The sequence below is a fragment of the Trachurus japonicus genome, chromosome 9 (assembly GCF_045865225.1).
Source record: "Trachurus japonicus isolate A0001 chromosome 9, Traja_1.0".
Lineage (NCBI taxonomy): Eukaryota > Metazoa > Chordata > Actinopteri > Carangiformes > Carangidae > Trachurus > Trachurus japonicus.
Window position 1 is genome coordinate 19,127,044 of NC_140915.1, and position 22,279 is coordinate 19,149,322.

The 22,279-nt window shown below is 41.9% G+C and overlaps 2 protein-coding genes across 3 annotated transcripts in view; one reads left to right on the top strand and one right to left on the bottom strand.

Annotated features, from left to right (window-relative positions):
* The window catches only part of LOC146981306 (homeobox protein orthopedia B-like), a 53,527-nt gene extending 40,086 nt beyond the window's left edge, over positions 1–13,441 (bottom strand). Inside the window, exons 1-2 of the mRNA XM_085786390.1 lie at positions 13,326–13,441; positions 12,265–12,321 (exon numbers count right to left, since the gene is read on the bottom strand). The gene's annotated coding sequence lies outside the window, so the exon portion shown is untranslated. The remainder of the gene's footprint in view (positions 1–12,264; positions 12,322–13,325) is intronic.
* On the top strand, positions 13,362–21,980 carry LOC146981307 (secretory carrier-associated membrane protein 1-like). Of its 2 annotated transcripts, XM_085786386.1 has the most exons (10): positions 13,362–13,623; positions 14,775–14,855; positions 15,088–15,201; positions 15,384–15,395; positions 15,714–15,825; positions 17,451–17,579; positions 17,859–18,018; positions 18,365–18,466; positions 18,568–18,685; positions 19,033–21,980. In XM_085786386.1, the coding sequence occupies exons 1-10, from the start codon at positions 13,567–13,569 to the stop codon at positions 19,192–19,194; spliced, it is 1,047 nt and encodes a 348-aa protein (XP_085642512.1). In that variant the 5' UTR covers positions 13,362–13,566; the 3' UTR covers positions 19,195–21,980. The 2 variants fall into 2 exon arrangements, with proteins under 2 accessions (XP_085642512.1, XP_085642513.1); XM_085786387.1 differs by lacking the exon at positions 15,384–15,395 and having other exon boundaries at positions 13,371–13,623.
* The last annotated feature ends 299 nt before the right edge of the window (positions 21,981–22,279 follow it).

A 22,279-nucleotide genomic window follows, 5' to 3' on the forward strand; every position in this document is an offset into this window, starting at 1 on the left:
ATTATAATTCAATTAACCATGCAGCCCTACTGTCACATGAAAAATATTTAATACAGTACTTACTCAAGATGGCCATCAAATACACTTAATAGCTCAAAATCAATTTACAGAATAAATATGATAAAAGAGAAATCTGACCAGCTTTGTTCCTACATGGTGTTGTGAGTAGATTTTTATTTTATTTTATAAAAAGGTGAGCCGAGGTGATGTTCTCAACTAAATGTGATGCTCTTGTAATGACAATACTGTAACAAGTCAGCCTTGTTTTGGCCCATTAACTAAATCAGGAAGTCCTATATTAAGAGCAATCTTCTCCCTTTAGGTGTCACTTGTTTTCTCCATTCAGCCAAATACAGTATGCATACAAGTGTTTGTATACACAAACTGTATGTGTGCAAGTCCACATGTTGATGTGAACAGTCCTCTCTGTGACTAGCAGCCTAATTGCTCTCAGCAGCATTATCTCATTAGGACCCATCAGCATTTGACATTTAAATACAAAGCTGCTAAAAGCCTCTCTGCTTATTTAACATTAACATTACCATCCATCACATCCTCCAGAGGGGCAGGGCAGGCACGGGCCTCGGTCTTGTTAGCTCCTTTTCTCCTGACTGCAAGCTCTTGAAGCCTCTGGGTAATTTTTTTTTTTCTTCAATTCATCAATTGATGCATTTAATGAGAATAATGTTGCTAATAGCTACAGAGTGAGTGTGGCTAAAGAGAGAGCACAATCATATCGCATGTACAGTCAGTGACAGTAGTCTAAAATAAGGAGGGAATGCTGTGGCGAGTGGGGGGGGGGGGGGGTAATGCAGGAAGGTGAAATGGAAGATGAGAGATGGAGGAGAGAGGAGGAACGGGAGAGGGTGAAACAGAGGGAGGGAGGTCAGCAGAGCGGCGTTAGAGACGGAAGGTAGAGCCTGATGGGCACCAAATGAACAAATTATGACGGGCTCCATTTTGCAGGATGGGGTCACCCCCCCACCCCACCCTCGCCTCCACCTCCTACCCACCCTCCTCTCTCCTCCACTCCCCCTCTCTTCTCTTCTCTCTCTGACAGTTCAATTTCCCCCTCTCGCCTCCCTGCTCCTGCCTGCTAATTGTGAGTGAAGCCTTATCATTGGGCCCCCCATCCACCCTCGGCCCAAGGTATCGCAGTGTCTGAGAGAGGAGACTGGAATGTCAAAATGTTATCCAAGACAGCAAACAGCCAGAGAGACGGAGGTCACACACAATAAGACCGGACGTTCATCTGAATGCACAAGCACATTGGGCGAGCCACCTCTCACAGGATGCAGAGACAAAAAAGACCAGGAGATGTTCCATGAAAATCATCCAGAAAAAAAAAAAAAAGTCAGGTTTAAACCTGTTTTTTTTTTGTTTTTTTTTAACTCTGTTGCAAACGTGTGAAAGAAACGTTCTCCACGTGCTAACTTCTTTGCAGTGATCTGAAAGATTGGTTGTTGTACAGGATAACTGAGTGCCAGGTGCCAATCAAATACAATCATTAGAAAACAACGTTGCATCAAGGGCAATAAAACTGTGATCCAATAGATTTTCTTCCAAAACATATTGGATTTTGAGACTGAGAAATCAAACTCACGCATTCACGGCAGGAGCGAATTCTTAGAGCTGGATTGATTCATGTGCTTTATAAAAAAAAAAAAAAAAGTATGAACAGTGGATATACTGGTGTCTCTCTGGTGAAACACACAGTCACATACACACCCTCATACTCCAATCTCAGCTGAGAGCACTTGATTCTCGCGTGCAAAGTGGAGCTGAGGCATGTTATTTACAGGCTGGAGGAGGCCAAGTTTAAATGACACCTGAGGATAAAGCTCATCTCACACCAGTGCTCAGCTCACTGTCTCTACTTTGTCATTTGAAATTGAAGCATTGCCGAAAAGCATTCGCTCATGGTTTCCTTTTTAGTCGCACTGTTCCTCCTGCTCGTAACCAGACAGAGACAGATAGACAAACAAGCTGAGAGAGATGAGGCAATCTCTGCTCTGGGGGGAGCAGCTGGCATTTGGATAGGTTGGGGTTTAAAGTGCTTTAGTGGTCAGCTGATAGGGCTGATCTCAGGTCAGAATAATCTGAATGCAGGAGGAACTATCAGGGGCAACACAGGACAGAATCACTGACCCCAGACGTCCCCCATCACAGAAAGCCAGATAGAGGGTAAGAACAGGATCGAGAGAAGGGGGGAGTGTGGGTGGGACTCGGAGCAAGAGGGGGAGAAAGAGCACTCATCTATATTCCAACACTGGTAATGAGGGTTAATTCATTGGTTAAGGATTAACAAGGTGCAAGAGTATGATAGGCAAGCAGTTGCCTTCTCGAATATAAGTTTAAATCAACCCCATTATTGGTGATGTGATTTCAGCTCCAGAGCCCCGCCTAGTGGGAAAGTAATTACACCGTGACTTCGGGGACTCCTCTTAAAGTAAAACTCCAAACCTGCGGTGCACCGACACAAATGAGAGGCGGTCAGTTCATAAGGGAGTCCTTTTCATTGTCTCCTTCCTAAAGACGTCGTGATCAAGAAGTCACACATGTCACACTGCGCAATCAAGTCAGTGCGACAGTTATTTAATCCTAAAAAAAGTTCTTTCAGGGGGATTGAAAGCACTAATCTTTACTTTTTAAATGGACTACTTACCAAAATGGTCTTTAAGTCTTCATTACATAATAATAAAGACACTGTTACATTATGTTGTGTCCACTACTACATTGCTAAATGCATCACAGTTTGACAGGAAACAGCAGGATGTAGAAGACCGAGGGCGACAGGCAGGTTATATACGAGCTGGTAATGACAGTGAATTACACTCAGTGGGTTTTCAGCTCTTCAGTTTCAAATAACAGTAATGTATTTGTTTTGTTTGCTATGTATCATTAGCATGGATGTAAGTTTTAGACAACATGCTGTTCCTACCATGTTTAGCTCTTTGTCTGAATTCTGACAAAGGTATAAGGTGAACAGTTGAATAGAAGCCAAACATAAGAAGTAAGTAGAACCCAGAAAGTTAGATTCAATTAGTTTGGGGTCTTTCAGTGCAAGTCAGCTTTAACTGCTTATAAATGTTAGGGACTTACAGTTTTAGACAATGCTAATTCGGAAGCGTCATATATATACATATATACATTACACCCTGTTAGTTCTGGTAATTGTCCATGAACACGACTGCAATGCTCCATCTCCTCACTGTCAACTATCAAAGACAAGAATGCATTAACAAAAACAAAACATGTGAATGAATGAATAAATACATAAATAAACAAATAAATATGGACCATCCAAGCAGATAAAGGAAGAGTTTTTGGCAGTAAAATAAGAAATTGATACAACACTGGCAGATTTAAGCTGCAGTAGCCATCATCTTTTCTACCAACTGACAAAATTAAGAATTTAATCTGCACATTCAGTTATTAACTGGGTTTGATCTCTGTGTGCCAGAAATAAGAGAGCCCTGACCTCCAAGGCAAGCCCAGACTAACTAATGACAGCCTGAGCTAAGCTAATATTTCATCATCAGCTATAGCCTGTGTTGGAATGATCCTGATGCTATTAGCAGACTAATGGCTAAATACTCCGGCACTGCTAAAGAGGAGCCAGCCACTGACACACTTTAGCATCCACTGGCTCGTTTAGCATGGACATAAATGAGTATGTGAAATGAAGACATGAGAGGGATGGGCACACCAGTGACCCCTGCATATATACATGCACATATACAGACACATTCACCATTACCACCACCACCACACACACACACACACAAACACAAGCACGGACATGGTGACCCCTACACGGTTGATGAGACGGGAGCTGATATGCGAGTCAGACAGAGCCACATTTGTAAAAAGCGATAGCCAATTACGGCAGCCCGGGCTCGGGGATAATAGCCTGCCTGTCAGGGTCTGTGTGCAGTGTATGCGAGTGCATGTGTGTGTGTATGTGTGTGTGTGTGTGTGCCTGAGCACGTAGTTCCCAAGAGTGAATATTGGGTTCCTATTCTCATCTATTTGCCCTATATCTCCATTCCTTAGATATTAATTTCAGAGCAGTGCTGCAGCACAGGGCCCAGGTCGTTAGTGTGATTCATCTGGGCTTCATCCAAAACGGGCATGAAAAAGACAGAAAGAGTAACCCACGTCTAGCAAAATGGGAGGCATATTTCTGTAAGATTTCAGCACTATGGAATAATGGGGAGGTTTTTATCCATAATATTCCCTGTCCCTGCTTTGTATTACAAATGATGTGCAATACTGAGTGAACCAGAACATAAAGACGGGGGATAAAGATGGAAAAAGATGGGTGAAATATAAGGAACACGTTCCAGAGCGTCAAAAAGAGGTGAAAGATCTACAGTCAAGATCGCAGAACGACATATATGATCATTCCTTAAACAATACATGACTCTTTAAAAGCTCTCCAACAAGGCGAATTCATGTATTTCTCTATATATGTGCCAAGCCAAGGGCCTCTGCCTCTGCCATACTGACACTGGGAATGAGACGCGGCAGAGGCAGAGCAAAAGGGGCAACAACAGGGACATGGGATTGAAAGCTCAAACATCAGTGCTTGTCCTGTACTTTCCACAGACACATGATCGCCCCCCCCCCCCCCGCCCCAAGGACTCGGCCCTGTCAGCCACAGTGGCCAGCCACCTGAAACAGAGGAATGATAGACTATCAGAGGAAGGGAAACTGTTCAAGGGAATTGTGTGGATTTAGTGGTCTAGTGCTGACACATGGCTTTGAGCATGGTAGAAAAGCACTTTAACTCTTCAGTGCTTTTATCGCATGCACACACCCCATAAAACATGGGGATCTGCGCGGAAGCATGGTTCGCACATATACAGTAACACGCACATGACGCTCCCTCAGAAGCCGCAAGGTTGTCAGAAGAAGCCAAGATCTTTTCCAAATGTATTTCTTTAATGGCAGTTGTGTTGTTGTAGCGTCCCCTGATGTGGCCTTATCTCCACAGAGGCAACTCAAAAAGATGTTGACAGCACGCTAGGAAATATTGAGGAGGGGGGACTTTAAACAGCTGTTTAAAGTTCACACTGCAGCCACTTCAGTCGGTTTATACCCCCAACAATGTCTGCAGAGAGGTTCAAGCACTCATTTGTTCATAGTGTGATGAAACTCTGGGCTCAAAGTGTAATTTTTTTTCCCTCAGTGAGCAGCAACCTGATTGGGCTTTGTTATCTGTATTTGCAGCATCCCAGCCGTCAACAAATTGCCAACAGTGAGACACACACTGACAAACCGACAACAGACTCATGCAGACATGCACCCAGCTAGACTCCTGTATTTATAAATGTATTGTCCCTGCAGTTGCAATCTGATCATTTCCATAAAAATCAAATCACAGAGAGGGAAAAAAGAAAAAAGAAAAAACACGCCCACCCCCCGGAACTGAAACACACCACAGGAAAAAATAATAAATAAATAAAATGTTATGGCACTGCTTTTTATAACATTATTTGATTGAATTTAAAATAGTTCTCTATAAAAATTGATTAACTGAAAATAAATTGTTTTTCAAGGGCTGGCAGCATACAAGTGCACATGAATTTTAAATCTATTCTGAAGCTGTAAATAGTTTGCTCTTGCTCATATTTATTTGCGTTGTGACACTGGAGAAAAATGTAACTATGGTGACGATATGGTGGATTATAAAAGTTTTGACAATATTTTTTCATCAGCAAGCTTCTCCTTGTATATTTATATACATAATTCATATGTACTTAAAGAAATCCCAGATTGGCGCTTTAATGCAGAAAACAAACAGTGAAGTTAGAGCGTATCCTATGCGATATTCCCCTCTCTCCTATTCATCTCCATAATAGAGATGCAAGCTCCGTAATGCTCGCTGGGAGCCAAGCATGAGATTGAGGATTTCTCACACACCATGCATTATTCATAGTCCAGAGCAACAGAGTGTGTAAGATGAGAATTACACAGCATGAAGAGAACAGGGGAGAGGGGACTGAGGGGAGAAGAGGGGGGTAGAGGGGAGGAAGGAGAGGGGAGCAAAGGTGAGAGACAGTGTGGAAGAGAAAGAGATAAAGGAGAAGAAAAGAGAACAGGATAGTGGACACTGTCAGATCTCCATTTCCCATCCCTTTCGAGTTAACCCCGGGATTGTTTTCGGAGTTTGCGAACAGCGGGGTGGAGGAAATGAATATGGAACCGGGAGCCCAGATAGCTCGACCAGATTGGCTCACAATTTGCATTTGTTAAATGTGCGTCTTGTTAGTTGGTTTGTATTCTGAGCACAAACTGAATAGTGAGCAGGAAATTTCAGGGTTCTGTTACGATTCGTGTCCGGCCTTTGTTCTTCATAATGAAAAACAGTGGGAAGTGAGTCAGGGTTGGAATTGATTTGTTTAACAATGGAAATGAAACAAAGTAGGAGGCATGGACCAAAATAGGAGGCATGCTATCTTAAATGAAAGCTCGGGACCAAGAAAGATTGCGGCTGATACAATTTGACAAATGACTTTTACAGAATGATATAGAGCATTTTTCATCAGAATAATTTGTAAATTGGTAGATGGATATAAAAAAAATGATTTCATGTCCATTACACTGCACAGATATACCTGCGCTAACATGCAAAAGGCTGGCCAACAGACTCTAAATGCACTTAATTTAGAGCTTGAATTGTACAATGTAAAAGTCATTTATCAGCAGCCATTTTCTGATGGTAATTATTAAATCAAAGCAGGATATGTAATATGAAATAGTAGCAATAAAATTTTGTTATTCCTCTGATGATGCCATTTACTTGGTGTGAAAGCCTTTCTCTGCTGAAGACTAATGCTATTAGTGTGCGTGGTTAATGGAATATTACATTAAATATTTTTCCTTCCAACTTAAATACGTATGTGAGCATGTGTGTGTACGCCTGTGTGTGTGTGTGTGTGTCTGTGTGTGCATGCTCGTGTCTCCTCAGACGCAACGCAACCTTAATGACAAGAATGTGATGGTTACTGGCTTTTTAACTTCCCAGTGATGAAAAGCCAGTATTAATTTAGGCTACAGATTTCATTTGTTCCGAACAGGAAAAACAATATAAATCACTTTTAGAGTGATTAGAGAGAGGGTTGGATTAATCCAGGCCTGATTAGGGCATTATGCTGGCTTGTTATGGACACACAGGGTGACTGACGGTAATTACTGTCTGTAATAGGAGAGCACACACTCAGTCAAGGCATGAGCCACGGCACAATGTGTGTGAATTTGTGTGTGTGTGTGGTTTTTGCTACTGTATGTGTGCACACAGTTTGATGAAAACTTGGTTTGATAATGTTTGCTTTTCACCAATTACACACTGAAATATGTAGACTGCACGCAATCAGAGAATAAGCGGGGGGGGAGCAGCCTCGTGTGAGAGACAGACGGAGGTATGGAGACGGGTGTGCAGAGGGAGAGGTGAAAGAGTCATGGCTTTGTTTATGATTATTGATATCCTTAGACAAACATATTCACCCGGATAATAAAAACAGATGGCAGCAGGTACGGCAAATATTACCCCGTGGAAAATTAGGGAGGTGCTAAATCAGCAAATCGAACCTGAATGTGCACAAGTGACACACACACACACACACACACTTGAATCGAATCCATACTCACAATATAGACAGGGGGATTTCTACCTCTACAAAAGCTGTCTACTCTTAAACAAAAGGATACACTGATTAATCCTAATTTCACGTCATTTCGATTCAAAGGCAAGTTAAATGCAACTTTGAGCGCAACCAGTTTTATTCTTTTACAAGCCGCATTAAAAGTCACGCACTTAGACATCACTGCGCAGATTCAGCAAAGGCTCCATATGCCAATATTGTCTTTATTATGGGGGAATTTCCTGCAGGTGTAAAGCTAAATATCTTTTACAGTTTGGAAGCAGACATAAGGCACCCAATGAGTTGTGTCCCATTAAAGGCATGGAAAATACAGTATGCATATGTAGCAGAACGCTGCTCATATCTCCTCCAACTGCACTCTCTCTCCTTCCCAGAGCACTCCTCCACTCTGCCTTTCTCCCCTCTCTCTGTCCATCCATCCTTTCTTTCTTTCTTTCTTTCTTTATGGCAGCAATTGTTCCCTTTCATCACATCAATGGTTGAGAGAGAACTTTAACACGCTGTTGGCTCAGCAAGAGCGCCACATGATTTGACAGGCTGAGAGCCCCACTCACCACCTCCACCTCCACCACTACCCCCCATTCTCTCTACCATCGGTCCCTTTGGGCTGTAAAACAACAGTCTGGAAGCTTATTTTATGAGTGCACGCCTCTGCTCTTTGCATGTTTATGTCAAACATTTGGAACAAATGGCATCCATTGGCTGGAACAACACAGATAAATCTAGTCAATTCACAGGCAAGCAGAGCAGCACAGGCCACTGAGAAAGTGGCCCACTTGATGGCTGACAAGAGGAGTGCTTGCATTATTCAATTAATACCTGAAAGGGGTACATTTTATGCAGCATTTACTAAAGCATTCACCAGTCAATACACACGGTGCACACAAATACACAAACTCGCACATACCCCCACACAAACACAGGGACCTGTGTTTGCATCCTGGGAAAAGACTGGACTCCCCTTCCATTTTGCCAAATCAAATATACAGTGAGAGCAAGCTAAAAGGCACTTTCAATCAGCCGCTCTGGGTCTGTCTGTCAATCTGGGAACAACAACAATCTAGCCTACTTGGAGTGGTCTAGTCAACATCCATTCCCCAATAAATTCAATCAGTGATGCTTTGTGTGTATGTGTGGCAGTTGTGTGTTGTGTGTGTGTCCAAGTGCACGTGCACTCCATGAGAGAGGCAGAAAAGAAAGACAGAAACTCTTTCTGACAGAGTTGTTTTAGAGCAACAAAAGATCATTTTAAAAAGTGACACCTGCATGTATAGAAGATGTTGAATATTCAAGAAGACATAAAAATAAAAGATACAGGGAACTGGGAATTACAGGGACACAGAAGTGAATACTGTACATTCTTTACTTTGTGCACTATCCTGTTCTTCATTCAAAGTGATAATAGGAATCTCTAGTTCACCAAATAATCTTAGAAAGCCAAGTAGCAGAGTTAACAGGCCTGAGCTAATGACATTGATGTGGAGGGCTGCACGCTGGAGTGATTGTCTGACTGTTTGAGACCCGAAAGCAGCACAAGCAGGCTCATCATGGACCCGCACTCTCATTATTTGGCCACAAATGGAAATGCAAATCGCTCGCTTTGCTGCGGACGCCTCAAATTTATTAAACTAAAAGGTTTAATTTCCATTTTTCTCTGCATCAGCTTTATTTATAAATGTCGTGCCCTATGAAGACCCTGTTATTTTCTCCCTCTCCTGCAGGCTCTTAACAAATCTGCTCATTAATATGGAAATGGAGAATCAATCGCTTTTCCGGCGACGGAGGCCTGTTTCCCTCAGCGGTGTGTAATGTGCTCTGACTGGTCATCAGCACAAACAAATTCATATGCATACACACCATATATGGAGGTATATATTGCCCTATACCTATATACAGTATCTATTTCTGCCTCCATCCGTGCATTCATGTAAAAAAAATATTTCTACATTGTATTTTGCTACAGTGACTGTCAGAATATGGCCAGAATGGCACCAGATGTTGTAGCGTTAATAACCCATAATATCAAGTCCTGCTTATCCAACCTTTCAGAGCCCTAAAATAACACTCATAGACCTTAATGAGATCTAATTATGCACACAGTTCTTATTCAGGGCAATATGATGATAATTGCATCTGCAGCTTTTAACACTTGGTTGTCATGTTGGCCAGCAAATTGCTTTTCTCTCCCTCCTTATCTCTCCCTCTCTCCTCCTGTCTGTCTGTCTGCCTCCCTCTCTCTCTCTCTCTCCACTCTCTGACTGTTTTTCTGTCTTTCTACAGTCAACAGTGGGGAGTGAACTACACCTATCCACTCTGGTCTGCAACCTAATGAACATTTCTAAATGGCCATGACCAGCTGGTTAAGAGACTAATGCAGCAGCTATTAGCCAAAGCGGTTGTTTCCACACAGAGTCATCTGAGGAGAGCGGCATTAGAGAGTCAGGAGGGAGTGGACAAGGGCAGACAGGTCCTCGTTTTCGCACTGGTCTTGTCCACACACACACACACACGCATGCACGCACGCACGCATAAATACAGTACATACACACATTGCACAGTCTGGAACAGCGTGTTTATCTTTCAAATTCTGCAGCAAACAAACCATGTGACATATTCTCAACCCACAGTGCATTAGTGCTTATTAGGGCCTCAAGTTGTGTGAGCGTATGCGCACGCGCCTGTGTGTGTATGTGTGTGTCTTATTAGGAAAATTCAGTTTCACTCAAGGTCTCAGCACTGCGGTTGCAGACCACTGGCCATTGATTATTCATAGAGTCTGTGATTGGGTCCATTAATACAAGATTAGGGAAGGAACTGATGCTCATTTTGTGCGAGTGTGTGTGAGTGAAGGGGTGTGTGTGGGCCTATGTGCATGTGTTTGTGGACAGGAGTTGAATGGTAATGAATACGTGGTTTGTGTTTAGTCTACCAATGTGGTCTATGCATACAGTACATAAAGCAGGAGGACTATAATTGCTGTGTATGAAGGTGCACAATTATTTATTAACTTTAGCCTAAATGTGTTCTAGGCTAAAGGCGCTGGGGTGTTAGGGTGCCACTAAATGAGCAGCAGGATTCAAACAATAAAAGGGAATATCTTAAGCTCCATCATTTACCACATACTGTAAGATTTCCACCTAATAGCATTTGTTCTTCAATTGAAACTTAATCTGGGTAAATGGTGCTTAAATGTTTAAATCACATTTACAGGCTGTCAACTGATCTGATGTTCTTCACATGGTCACCCTTCGTTTGAATGAGAATAAATTGATGGCAAATGAGAACGGATTCTGCAAAACGGCTTGAGGACACAAACTGGATCATAGCTCCCCCAAGTGGGCAACTTTAGGGTAGCTCACAGACAGAAAGCGCACACACACATACACACCACAGGAGCTCAAAGGGTGTCTGATACGTTGTGTAAGGACAAGTGAGATAAGATGATTTCCAGTAAATTGTCTGGAATTGCTGCTAAGAAAAGGGGGTCACTGGTACATATCATGAATTAGGCAGCCTGGGTTTGCCTCACCACAGCTCTATCTCACAGGGGTAAGCCACCAACTGAGCAGCAGACGCCTCCATGTATCATCGTCCTCATTATCATTACCATCGTTAACATAATAATCATGATCATCAAGTGGCGGAGATTGCCGTGGTATTTGACCTAAAGGAGCTCAAATGTACGTACACAAATGATGTAAAATTAAAAACAAGGATGACGTAAAAACAAATGGAAAAATAAATGAGTGATTAAGATTTATCATTTAATTTCACTTGAATATAAAGAATTGAAATTTGTAGAATTTTGATCGTCAACTTTTTAAGGGTGGGCCTGGGAAACAAATATGATGATATGATGATAAGAATAATAAATAAATAAATAAATAAATAAACAAACATCTATAAATAAAAACTCATACTTAACAACGTTGTTGAGGATGAACATTTTAATCCTCTTTACATTGTGTCAAAATAAAAATAGTATGTAATAGTACAGTAGTATAGCATAGTAAGTAGTATTGCATTTAAGTCAAAGTCTACTCTGTACTAAAGATAAATCTATTGAAAAGGTAGAAAGATACTCAGGTAACCAGTTGATTCAATATCTTTAGGTTTTATGCATGCTGCATCTTTCAACCTTCAGACTAACTGTAGATGTATGGGTACAAATATTTAAATGCCTTAAATTTCCTGTTTGTTAAAAAAAAAAAAAAAGTCTCAAAAGCCCTCAGGTTGATTGAGTGACAGTTGTGTTTGTTTGTTTTTTAGTATATTTGCAAAACAGTGTATGTAACACCCATGTACTGCTGTTTGCACTGCATTAATGAATAAACTATTCTGTGGGAGTTAAGGAGTGGGGGGTTTAATGGGGCACCACCTCAAATTCTTGCCCCAGGGGCTGTTTTATTCCTATGTAAACCTGGTTCACAGGTAAAAATAGCGAGTAAATTACGGGTTTTTTTTCTGTTACTGCAGTGTGATCATCAGTGTTGAAAAGCATGACTTTGTGAGGTACAAACATGGATGCGGGGGACGTAGGAGGAGGTAATTCATTCCTGTGCCATGCAACGTGTACACAGACGATGTACAGTACCTGTCCTGACGTCACGCTGTCCACGGTGCTGAAGCTGTGGCGTAGACGGCGCCCATCCTCACACATCCTCGTCTCCTGCTTGCTATGATGATGATGATGATGATGATGATGATGATGATGATAAGAATAAACATTTATAAATTAGAACTCATACACCACTCAACTTTGTTGAGGATGAACATTTTAATCCCCTTTACATTGTGTCAAAATAAAAATAGTATAGTAGTATAGCTACTACATTACAAGTAAAAGTCCATAGGCTACTGAAGGGAAATCTATTGAAAAGGAGTAGAAAGATACTCAGGTAACTGATTTAGCTATTTAATGTTAGGCATTCTTACAGTATATCTTTAGGCTTATTATGTAGGTTGCATCTCATCTTTCAACACACACACACACACACACACACACACACACACACACACACACACACACACACACACACACACACACACACACACACACACACTAACTGTAGATGTACGATGTGGTATAGTAAAATGAAAACAAATATTTAAATGCCTCAAATGTGTACCGTACTTGAGTAATGGTAGAGTTACTTCACTCTGCCAGAATATCTAAGGAAATTTTAAAGCCCTCAGGCTGATTGAGTGTTTGTTTTTTAGCAATTTGCATAACAGTATGTAACCCCCATGTACTGCTGTTTGCACTGCATTAATAAATAAACAATTCACAGCTGTGGGAGTTAAGGAGTGGGGGGGGTCTAAAGGGGCACCCTCTCAAATTCTTACCCCAGGGCCTGTTTGTTTATTCCTATGTAAACCTAGCACATAGCAAAAAAAATTAATAAATAGCGAGAACATTCATGTTTTTTTTTTCCTGTTACTGCAGCGTCATAGTGTTCAAGTCTCAGTACAAAACATGACTTTGTGAAGTACAAACATGGACGCAGGGGACGGCAGAGCAGAGGTAAGTCATTCCTGTGCCCTGCAGCGGTGTGTTGTGTACACAGTGCAAACGAGCTGTACCTGTCCTGACGTCACGCTGTCCACGGTCCACGGTGCTGAAGCTGTGACGTAGACGTTGCCGTTCATCATCACGCATCCTCCTCTCCTCTCCTGCCATCTTTCCCTGCTACTTGGCTACTAGCTTGCTGCTGCTAGGCGAAAGGGTCTCCATCATCAGCAGGAGGCGGGGAAGAAGACTGCAGGCAGAGAGAGAGAGAGAGAGAGAGAGAGAGAGAGAGAGAGAGACAGGCAGTCAAATCAAGGGACCGATCCTTCCCCTGGAGAGTCGGGAGGCTTTTTCAGGCAGTAAACTGTTATTTAGAGAGGCTGCACAATGTCCGATTTTGACAGCAACCCGTTCGCAGACCCGGACTTCAGCAACCCCTTCCAGGTAGCTGCTAACTCGGCTAACTAGCCGGCTAGCCAAACGGTTTAGAATCCTACTGATGCCAGTTGGAACGTTAGCGTCGTTGCTAGGTAGCACACTGAGCTAACAATCATCTACATTATCAGACAGCGACTCACACATTTTATGATTGTTAATGTTTGTAAGGGAAGCTACGTTTGATTTTCTAACATGGTGCTACTGAGGTTGTTTGTTTTTAACGTTGCAATTATTAAGCTGAACGAACAAAGACACATCATGTTAGCGGGCTGGCTGGCTAGCTAGCTAGCTAGATAGTTAGCTTGTAGCACCCCCCCTTTTTTTCTTGTTTTTTTACACATTGTGAGTCTGGGTTTGTCCAAATACTGCAGAGACGCTGGTTTTGGAGGACATTAGAACGTATTCACACATACATTTTACCCATTTTGCATTACTTTAATACACGTAATGCACGTATGCAGGTCGCAGAGACTATTTACATTTCAACCGATGATGTGTCGACCTCCAGCACACCGTGTAGTGTTAAAACACACACACACATTTTACACTCTTATTGTTAAGATAATGGTTGTTTGTTTTTCCATTTAGGCTCTTATTCATTGTAGGCCAGATGGAGACAACGGGCTCTTTGTTTGTGCTACAGCAGTCAGTCATTTATACGTGATGTACAGTAGGATTTATTCTCCCTGGTGAGCTCCTACCTTGTACCACAGACCTCGACCAGTTGCTTTCACCTCAGCAGGTGATTCAACTGTTGAGTCCCTCCCCTCTATTTGAGGGGTGCGCTTGGTAGTGGGCGGGGTTAGGCTGCAGGCTGCTGTTGGCTCTTCATGGTTGCACATGGTGGGGTCACCGTAGCCTAGAGGCTGTACTGTCATGCTGCATGTTATTAGTGACCTTTTCCAGTTTCCCTCTGCACCTGACCCCATTCATTGTTTTTAAATGGCCACAAGATCAAGAAATGTTAGTTTTTTAATATGCGGCCGGGCACACATAGCCTGCTTTCTGTTAACTCTTTACCTATAATGTCTGATCAGAGCATGAGAATGAATCGTGTAGTTGCATACAATCTGTATTTTGATTATAAACGACTTCAAGTAAGAATTTGATTTTGTGGTAGTAAGTTTTTACCCCATGAAACCCTCTCTGTCCCGTAGGATCCCTCGGTGACGCAGGTGACCCGGTCTGCCCCTCCTGGTGGTCTGGAGGAGTATAACCCCTTTACAGACGCCAGAACGGTCAGCTTAACTAGCATCGCTATTGACGAGAGTGTGTGTATGCATGTGTTTGTGTGCTTCTGAGTCAGTGACCTCATTTTATCCACTACCCTCTTTCTCTCTTCCTCCGCCACCTCTCAGTCACAGAGGATTTTACTGACAAATTATGACCGTGGCCTAATTACAGTGTGGATTCAGGTTCTGGATTTTGATTGCGCAAATATTAACATAACATGTCTATGCTGGTTTACAGGCAGCGCCCGGAAATGCACCCAAATCTGCCCCTGCTGCCCCTGCCCAGAACACACAACCTGCCATCATGAAGCCCACAGAAGAGCCGCCGGCTTATTCGCAGCAACAGACTCAGGTACACAAAGAAACATGCTCATATACATGGGATTGGCATGTGTTTTTTATTTTTCCAGGCTATAGGTTAACATATACTCTAAACATGTAGACTGACAACACTATACAGACTCTGTCTTTGCTTCTGGTTCACCTTTCCTCTTGTCCTTCATTTACTCATCTTGTACTCTGATGGCCCAACAGCGGCGCAATGAGGTACTGTCTTTCATCTGGTGTCTCCTGCACCCCTTCATGTCACTGTCTTGAAGAGTGTGATTTCTTTCCCCTCCCACCTGTAGCTTTACCTTTGCAGTGCATTTTACAGCTAGTTTAGCTCTTAACTGAAGAAGACAAGTGAGTTGACTACAGTAGTTGATTGCTTTTCCAACCCTAACCTCTTCTCTCCTTCCTAAACTAACACGCCCAAGCTTACCTGAGTGGAAAATATCTTCCATTACTTATCTTATTGGATATCATAACCCCTGTCAGAGACTGGGTAGTGAATTTTAAGAGCATTTCTGTGTCTGTGTTAAGGACCAAGCACGTGCTCAGGCTGAGTTGTTGAGAAGGCAGGAGGAGTTGGAGAAGAAAGCAGCAGAGCTTGATCGTCGGGAGAGGGAGTTACAGTCCCACGGAGCCGCGGGAGGTCAGTCAGTCAGTCAGTCCGTCCGTCTGTCCATCAGTCATCCACTTTATTACGCTCACTTACGTACCTCACCTTAACCTCCCAGTCCGAGTGGGTCCAAAATTACCGATCAAGATTCATGGCAGTGTTGATAAGACTGATAAGACAGTTGATGTGTTACCATGGCAATGTCACGATTTTTGGCTCAACTTTCTGAGTCGCAGAAGGCCTTTCTCAACACTTGAGTTCGCCATGTATGAAATCATACTGTCCAAGCCCAGGAGTGTCAACTCATATTTCCATGAAATGTGGTCTAAACATATACACCTGTCATCGAATCAGTGTTAAAAAAAACAAAAGAAACAAAATATATCATACACAATACTGACTTATTACATGAAACAAGCTGACAAGCTTTTTTAACAATCTTTTTTATAATTTTTTTTTTTTTTGCAATGTTCCTGTCCAGTGAAGACATTAACTTTATTTTTACCCTCAGACAGACCATACTTTCTCCTCTAAAAGTAATTGTGTCATATATCAAAACACTACAGAGATGTCACCAGTAGTAAATTTGGCTTGCACAGATAAGACCCAGAATCATGATGGATTCAAAATCATGTCCTTTGTCGCCTTAAAATATATGTAAAATAGATTTGAAAACACATAAAAGATCCCTAGGACAGAAATTTACAGCTTTGGCACAAAGAGTATTTGGGGAAACTTGGCTACTCTAAGTCGATGCAAATTAGTTCCCAAAGCATCCTCAATAAAACAGATGGCGCAAGAACCCTTGTGTTGCTTTGGACTGGCTCAGCTAGTTGCAGACTTTGAGTTGGAGCAGAACCCGGGCTGTGACTGATGACATTTCACAAGTCACGACACAACTGCAGACGGGAACACACTTTGAGAAAGGCCTTCATTTTACATACACATGAAATAATGTTCATTTTTATATGGAAGCATCAGTGTTCACTCTGAAGTACTCTATCTGTCTGATTATGTTCTCTCTCACAATTTGCACTGCATGTCAATGATTTGTTTTACATTTGGTTACAAATAGTATGAGTTAATATTATACATGAATTAAGTAATAGTTGTGTATATACAGTTTTTTTTTCTGCTGCTATAAATCATCGTATTAAGATGATTCCTTTCAAAATAACTGCAAAGTATCTGTCATACATATTCAGGTTACCAGCTCTTCTACAACAACTAGAAAAAATCTTGGACTTTATTGCTTTGTTGTTTTCCATGACATTTTGCAGCTATGTGTGACCTGGGGTCTCCTTTTTTTAATTCAGCCAAATAAACTGAACTAAAAATAAATGTCAGTTCCCGGCAGAGCAAAGCCAAGTTGTACTATGAAATTAAAAACTTGTGATGCAATGGACAAAGCATCTTTGAGCGATAAGGACTGTATCTTAAGGCATCTAGAAGCAGGGAATAACTAGTATCAAGTTGATAATTAGAGCCATCAAAATATCTAGGCAACTTCCAAAGTTATCCAGGATATTACTCAATAAGACAGTTACACACATACATCTCACATGTACTTATAATATTAGGGTATAATATTGTGATCACATTGCACTGAGATTTAACCAGTTGATCATTCAAACAATCATTTGCCTTTGTTTATACAGGGCGTAAGAACAACTGGCCTCCGCTGCCTGAGAAGTTCCCCGTTGGCCCGTGTTTCTACCACGACATCGCAGTCGACATTCCTGTAGAGTTCCAGAAGACGGTCAAGATCATGTACAACCTCTGGATGTGTAAGTGGATCATCTCCCACATCACAAAAAGAGCATGATTACCTCCTATTCTCTCTCACACTCCCCAGAACATGTGGGTTTTTACAACACAAATAAATGTATTGCATCACAAGAGACGCCCTGCAGCTTATCTCAACCTCACAGTCTTCAAATAACATTTAGAAATCTCATCTCAAATTTGTTATCAAACACATTAGAGATTTGAATGAGTTTATTATTATTCTTATTATTATTGTAAATCATATTTTCAATATGTCACTTTGTTGTTTTTCCTTCCAGTTCACGCAGGCACGCTCTTTGTGAACATGTTTGGCTGCCTGGCCTGGTTCTGTGTGGATGCAAGTCGCGGTGTAGATTTTGGTCTGGCCATGCTGTGGTTTCTGCTGTTCACCCCCTGCTCTTTTGTCTGCTGGTACAGACCGCTCTATGGGGCTTTCAGGTGAATACATACAAAGAAAAGAGCACTGCCTTCTCCTGCAGCAGAAAGACACAGACACATGTCCATGTACTGATAAGGCAAAAAAAAAAAAGTCACTGTATAAAAGCATGAAACTACTTAAAGTGGTGGGCAGCTGGCAGCTTTGACAATGCTGTTATTTCTTGGGCACTCATTCTCCAACACCACATTTAACAATTCCCAGAATTCTTTCCTTTATGTGAAGAGACTTTCACAGTCTGATGGAAGAAGAGAGCAATTAATGTTAAATGGAGGCTGAATTAGTGACAGAGTTAAAAAAAAAAAAAACTACCATCTCTCACTAGCTTGTTCTCTTTCTCCACAACAGGAGTGACAGTTCATTCCGCTTCTTTGTCTTCTTCTTCGTCTATATCTGTCAGTTTGGAGTTCACGTTCTACAAACTATTGGCATCACTGGCTGGGGAACATGGTTAGTATGGTGGTGTTTTGCTTTTATGTATTCTGCTACTTCTGTGAGAAAGAGAGTGTACAGAAGTTCATGCTTTGCTTTTTGTTTTTTGTTTTTACCAGTGGCTGGATCGCAGCTTTAACTGGCCTGAACACCAGTATCCCAGTGGGCATCATCATGTTACTGATCGCAGCTCTGTTTACTGCGCTGTCTGTGGGCTCGCTCATCATGTTTAAAAAGGTAACTCGATCACAAAGTACTCCCAATGTCTTGCTGTGTTTAACACAACTGTGGTTGAAATGTGAGAAACCCAACCGCGATGGCAAAAACAAGTGAAGGATGTAAGTTATTTAAAGACTATTGAATAAGGAAGAGTGACAGGTAATTTAGTTGGCTTCAGTTGCCTGAATAAACAAGGAGTGTACATGGTGTGAAGAAAAAAAAAACAGGACACCAGCCAAATCTCAGCGGTGCGTGATTAGACAGGAAGTGAGATATCGGCAGACTGAGTCATGCGGTGCTGTGCCACGTCCATGGAATTTGCTCGAAACTTGACTCCACCTCCTCCTCTCTCCCGTTCTCTCCAGGTGCACGCGCTCTATCGTACCACCGGTGCTAGTTTCGAGAAGGCTCAGCAGGAGTTCGCAACTGGCGTCATGTCCAACAAGACCGTTCAGACCGCGGCCGCCAACGCCGCGGCCAACGCTGCAACCAATGCTGCTCGCGGGGCCTTCAAAGCTCATCCATAAACTGACAGGCGTACGCATACAGTACATGCACAAACACACACACATACATAGATACAAACACACACACTGAAAAGATGGAGATGCACAGCTCTGGCCCTGCCAGTTCTCTGATCAAATTGATTTTATTTATGAATGTTGCAATGCTACAATTGCCCCCACACACTTTACTTAAAAAAAGTGTAATGTTTGTAACAGACACGTGACCAGAGCTGTCCATCCTCACTTAACATCATATATCAGTAAAAACACTCCTACACCCACCCTGTCTGCTTTTCAGCCAGGCGACTGTCTGCTCACATCCCTTGAAACATCCACTTCAGTGACTCAAGGTGTGCTCTGAGAGTGCAGGGTTTCATCTCACACTCTCTTGACTCCCTCCTTTTGCTTTTCCCTGTTCTTCTGTCCCCTTGAGGTGATCCTAGGTCAGGCAGAGACGGCAGTACAAGCATACCTTATTTCTGTCATGGCGATGACTTCCAAACAGCTTTCCTGCCTGGTTAATACAGTATAGAGTCAAGAAAAGTGATAATCTGATCATGGTGTTTTTGCACATAGTTCTGTTTCCTTGGTCACATACCGAAAGTGCAGTATACTGTATGTTTGAATGGCTGGGGCTGCGTGTGAATGTGTACTTCACTTTAAGAAAATTGTGGCTCTGACTTGTTTTGACTTTTTTAAATAATCCAGTGCTTGATCATTGAGATCTGAAAGGCAAATTTTACCGTGTACTATATCTGTGCTTATCTTCTCAGACAATACCATGGTCATTATGGTGAAACTTAATTCATAAAAATAGGAATATGTTTATATGTTCTTATTTAAGGACCTGCCCACAGCTCCCACCAGAGCTCCCATGACACCCGTCAGTGGAGTTGTTCCCTCTCTGTACGCTACGTTGTTGATCGGCAAAGTGGGCCGGGTCGACATCTCTGTGGCTTTTACGTACTAAGATCTGACAGCATGACGGTGACACGCATGTTTAGCACACACGAGGTAGAAGTCATGCTGTCCGCTATCGGTGGTTGCTCAGTGCTACAGGGGTGAGCCAGTTCAGAGGGACGTCTGCCCGCTGAACTCCATTTTCCCCTGGGTTTCTGTGAGAAGCGAGCTGTAATGTAATTGCATGTCCCGGTGGCTGTTTGACTGATAGATGACGTTCGGATCTATTTGTGAGGATGCACTGAACACCCCGTCCCCCCGCCCGGTCAGTAGGTCACCACCAGTTCTCAGCACAAACTTTTTAAGGAGGCTCAGTCAGATGCTTTCATGGCCTTGTGCACTAAGAGGGGAAAACACCTGTGAAATCATCTCATTTTCTTTTACGTACGGCATTAACAGACTACTCCCTCGGTTGTTTTTGTAGCCCCTTTCTCACACTAACGCTGCTATGATTGCGAGAGCTGCTCGGTCGCGGCCTCCTGCTGTCACCGCTCCCGGTGAAAAGGACACGCTGAGACAAGCGATCGGGCTTTTCTCACTGCCGATGTTCTGGACATAGATAAAGCTATGATTTCTCTCAAGACTATCCTGTATAGACAAAAATAATAAAACAAAACAAAACACTGATACTGCGTGTATGTGTGCCACAAAGACTAACGGTCCGTTTGCATTTTAACAGACAAAGAAAAAAGTCACAGGTTTCATAGCCAAAATGTACATTAAGCTAACTCATAAGAAATGACTGGACATGATGCAGATTCTGTGATAACACTAAGATATGTTAATTTATATACAATAACAACAGTGTTATTCAGCACTAGTACAGACTACTGGCATAGTGGTGACGAGTGTGTGACGATATGCATGATAGATGACTGGTAATGTTGTTATTACGGTACAAATGTGTGAATTGAACCTTTTTAATACTGGATAAACACTCATGTGAGTGCTACCAAGTTAAAGATCAGTGATTAGTCATAAAGTAGTGAGCTTACGTCTTTGGCAGTATTGTTTTTGTCTGGAAACTTTGCGTTTTAAACGCATTGCACATTTCTCGTCCTTGCGTTCAACTTAGTGCAAAAGACAAACATTGTTTTTATTTATGGTGTAATTTAAGTTTGTTTGAATTTCAGTTGTGTTTTAAATTGATTTTACATAATGTATTATGTTTGTGTGGTTTTTGTAATGACATGATCATAGCATCAGCTAGATTTAAAAAGAAAAAAGTGTTCAATGACTTTGCAACTTGATCCTGCAAAAGTTGTGTGCATGTTGTGTGGATGAGGATGTGTGTACGATGGTGTGGAAGAAGAAAAAAAAAAAGAAACTCCCTAAAGTGTTATTTCAAGTCCTGAAAAGCTGTGAGAGATCTACCAAATGTCCATACAGATTTGTTTTTAAATCTTGGTCTGTGATGTGTTCCCTTACCACATGTCACCCTAATGTATTACACTACTTTTCTTTGTTATGTACATCCACTTGATCCCCATGTATGTATAGTTTGAAGCAGTTGTCATATGAAGCCATGCCACCATGGGTCATTCTTTTGATGTTGTTGGAGAGCCGGTCTACAGTATAATACAGAGGGACGTGTTTGAAGTTTGCTGACACTAAACTGTGTTTTTTGACCTGTGACCATGTTTATTTCACGGAATCAGAGAAGAAACTCATTCAAAAGGGACACTTGTATATTTTGTAAAGTTGAAAATTTGATCCCCATTATCAATCATGTGTAAAAAGAAAACGTAATGCACTCTTGTCTGGCCTTTGTCGCATGTGAAATAGTTTGAGTTTTGTATATTTATGGTATTAACATGAAATAAAATTTGAAAAAAAAAAAAAAAAAAGGTTTGTGGGATTATTATTATTATTATTATTAAATCTTTATTTCAGACCCAAAGGGATCCATATCACCATAAAAGCAGAATAAGATAATAAAAACAAAGAACAAAGATTACTTTCAGAAAAAAACATTCATATCATCTGTATTGTATTTGTTAAAATTGTTGTGTGGGGCGGTGCGTGGCGCAGTGGGTAGAGCGGCCGCCCCATGTAGAGGCTACAGTCCTCGCTGCAGGTGGCCCCGGTTCGAATCCCGCGTCGGGCAGCCCTTTCCTGCATGTCATTCCCCCTCCTGTCTACCTCG

What these genes read in the sequence shown, in the direction of transcription:
- LOC146981307 (XM_085786386.1), top strand. Translation starts at nt 13,567, where the DNA reads ATGTCCGATTTTGACAGCAACCCGTTCGCAGACCCGGACTTCAGCAAC. An exon ending in ACTTCAGCAACCCCTTCCAG is followed by an intron (nt 13,624 to 14,774) that starts GTAGCTGCTAAC and finishes TCTGTCCCGTAG; the next exon opens with GATCCCTCGGTGACGCAGGT. An exon ending in CATGTACAACCTCTGGATGT is followed by an intron (nt 17,580 to 17,858) that starts GTAAGTGGATCA and finishes TTTTCCTTCCAG; the next exon opens with TTCACGCAGGCACGCTCTTT.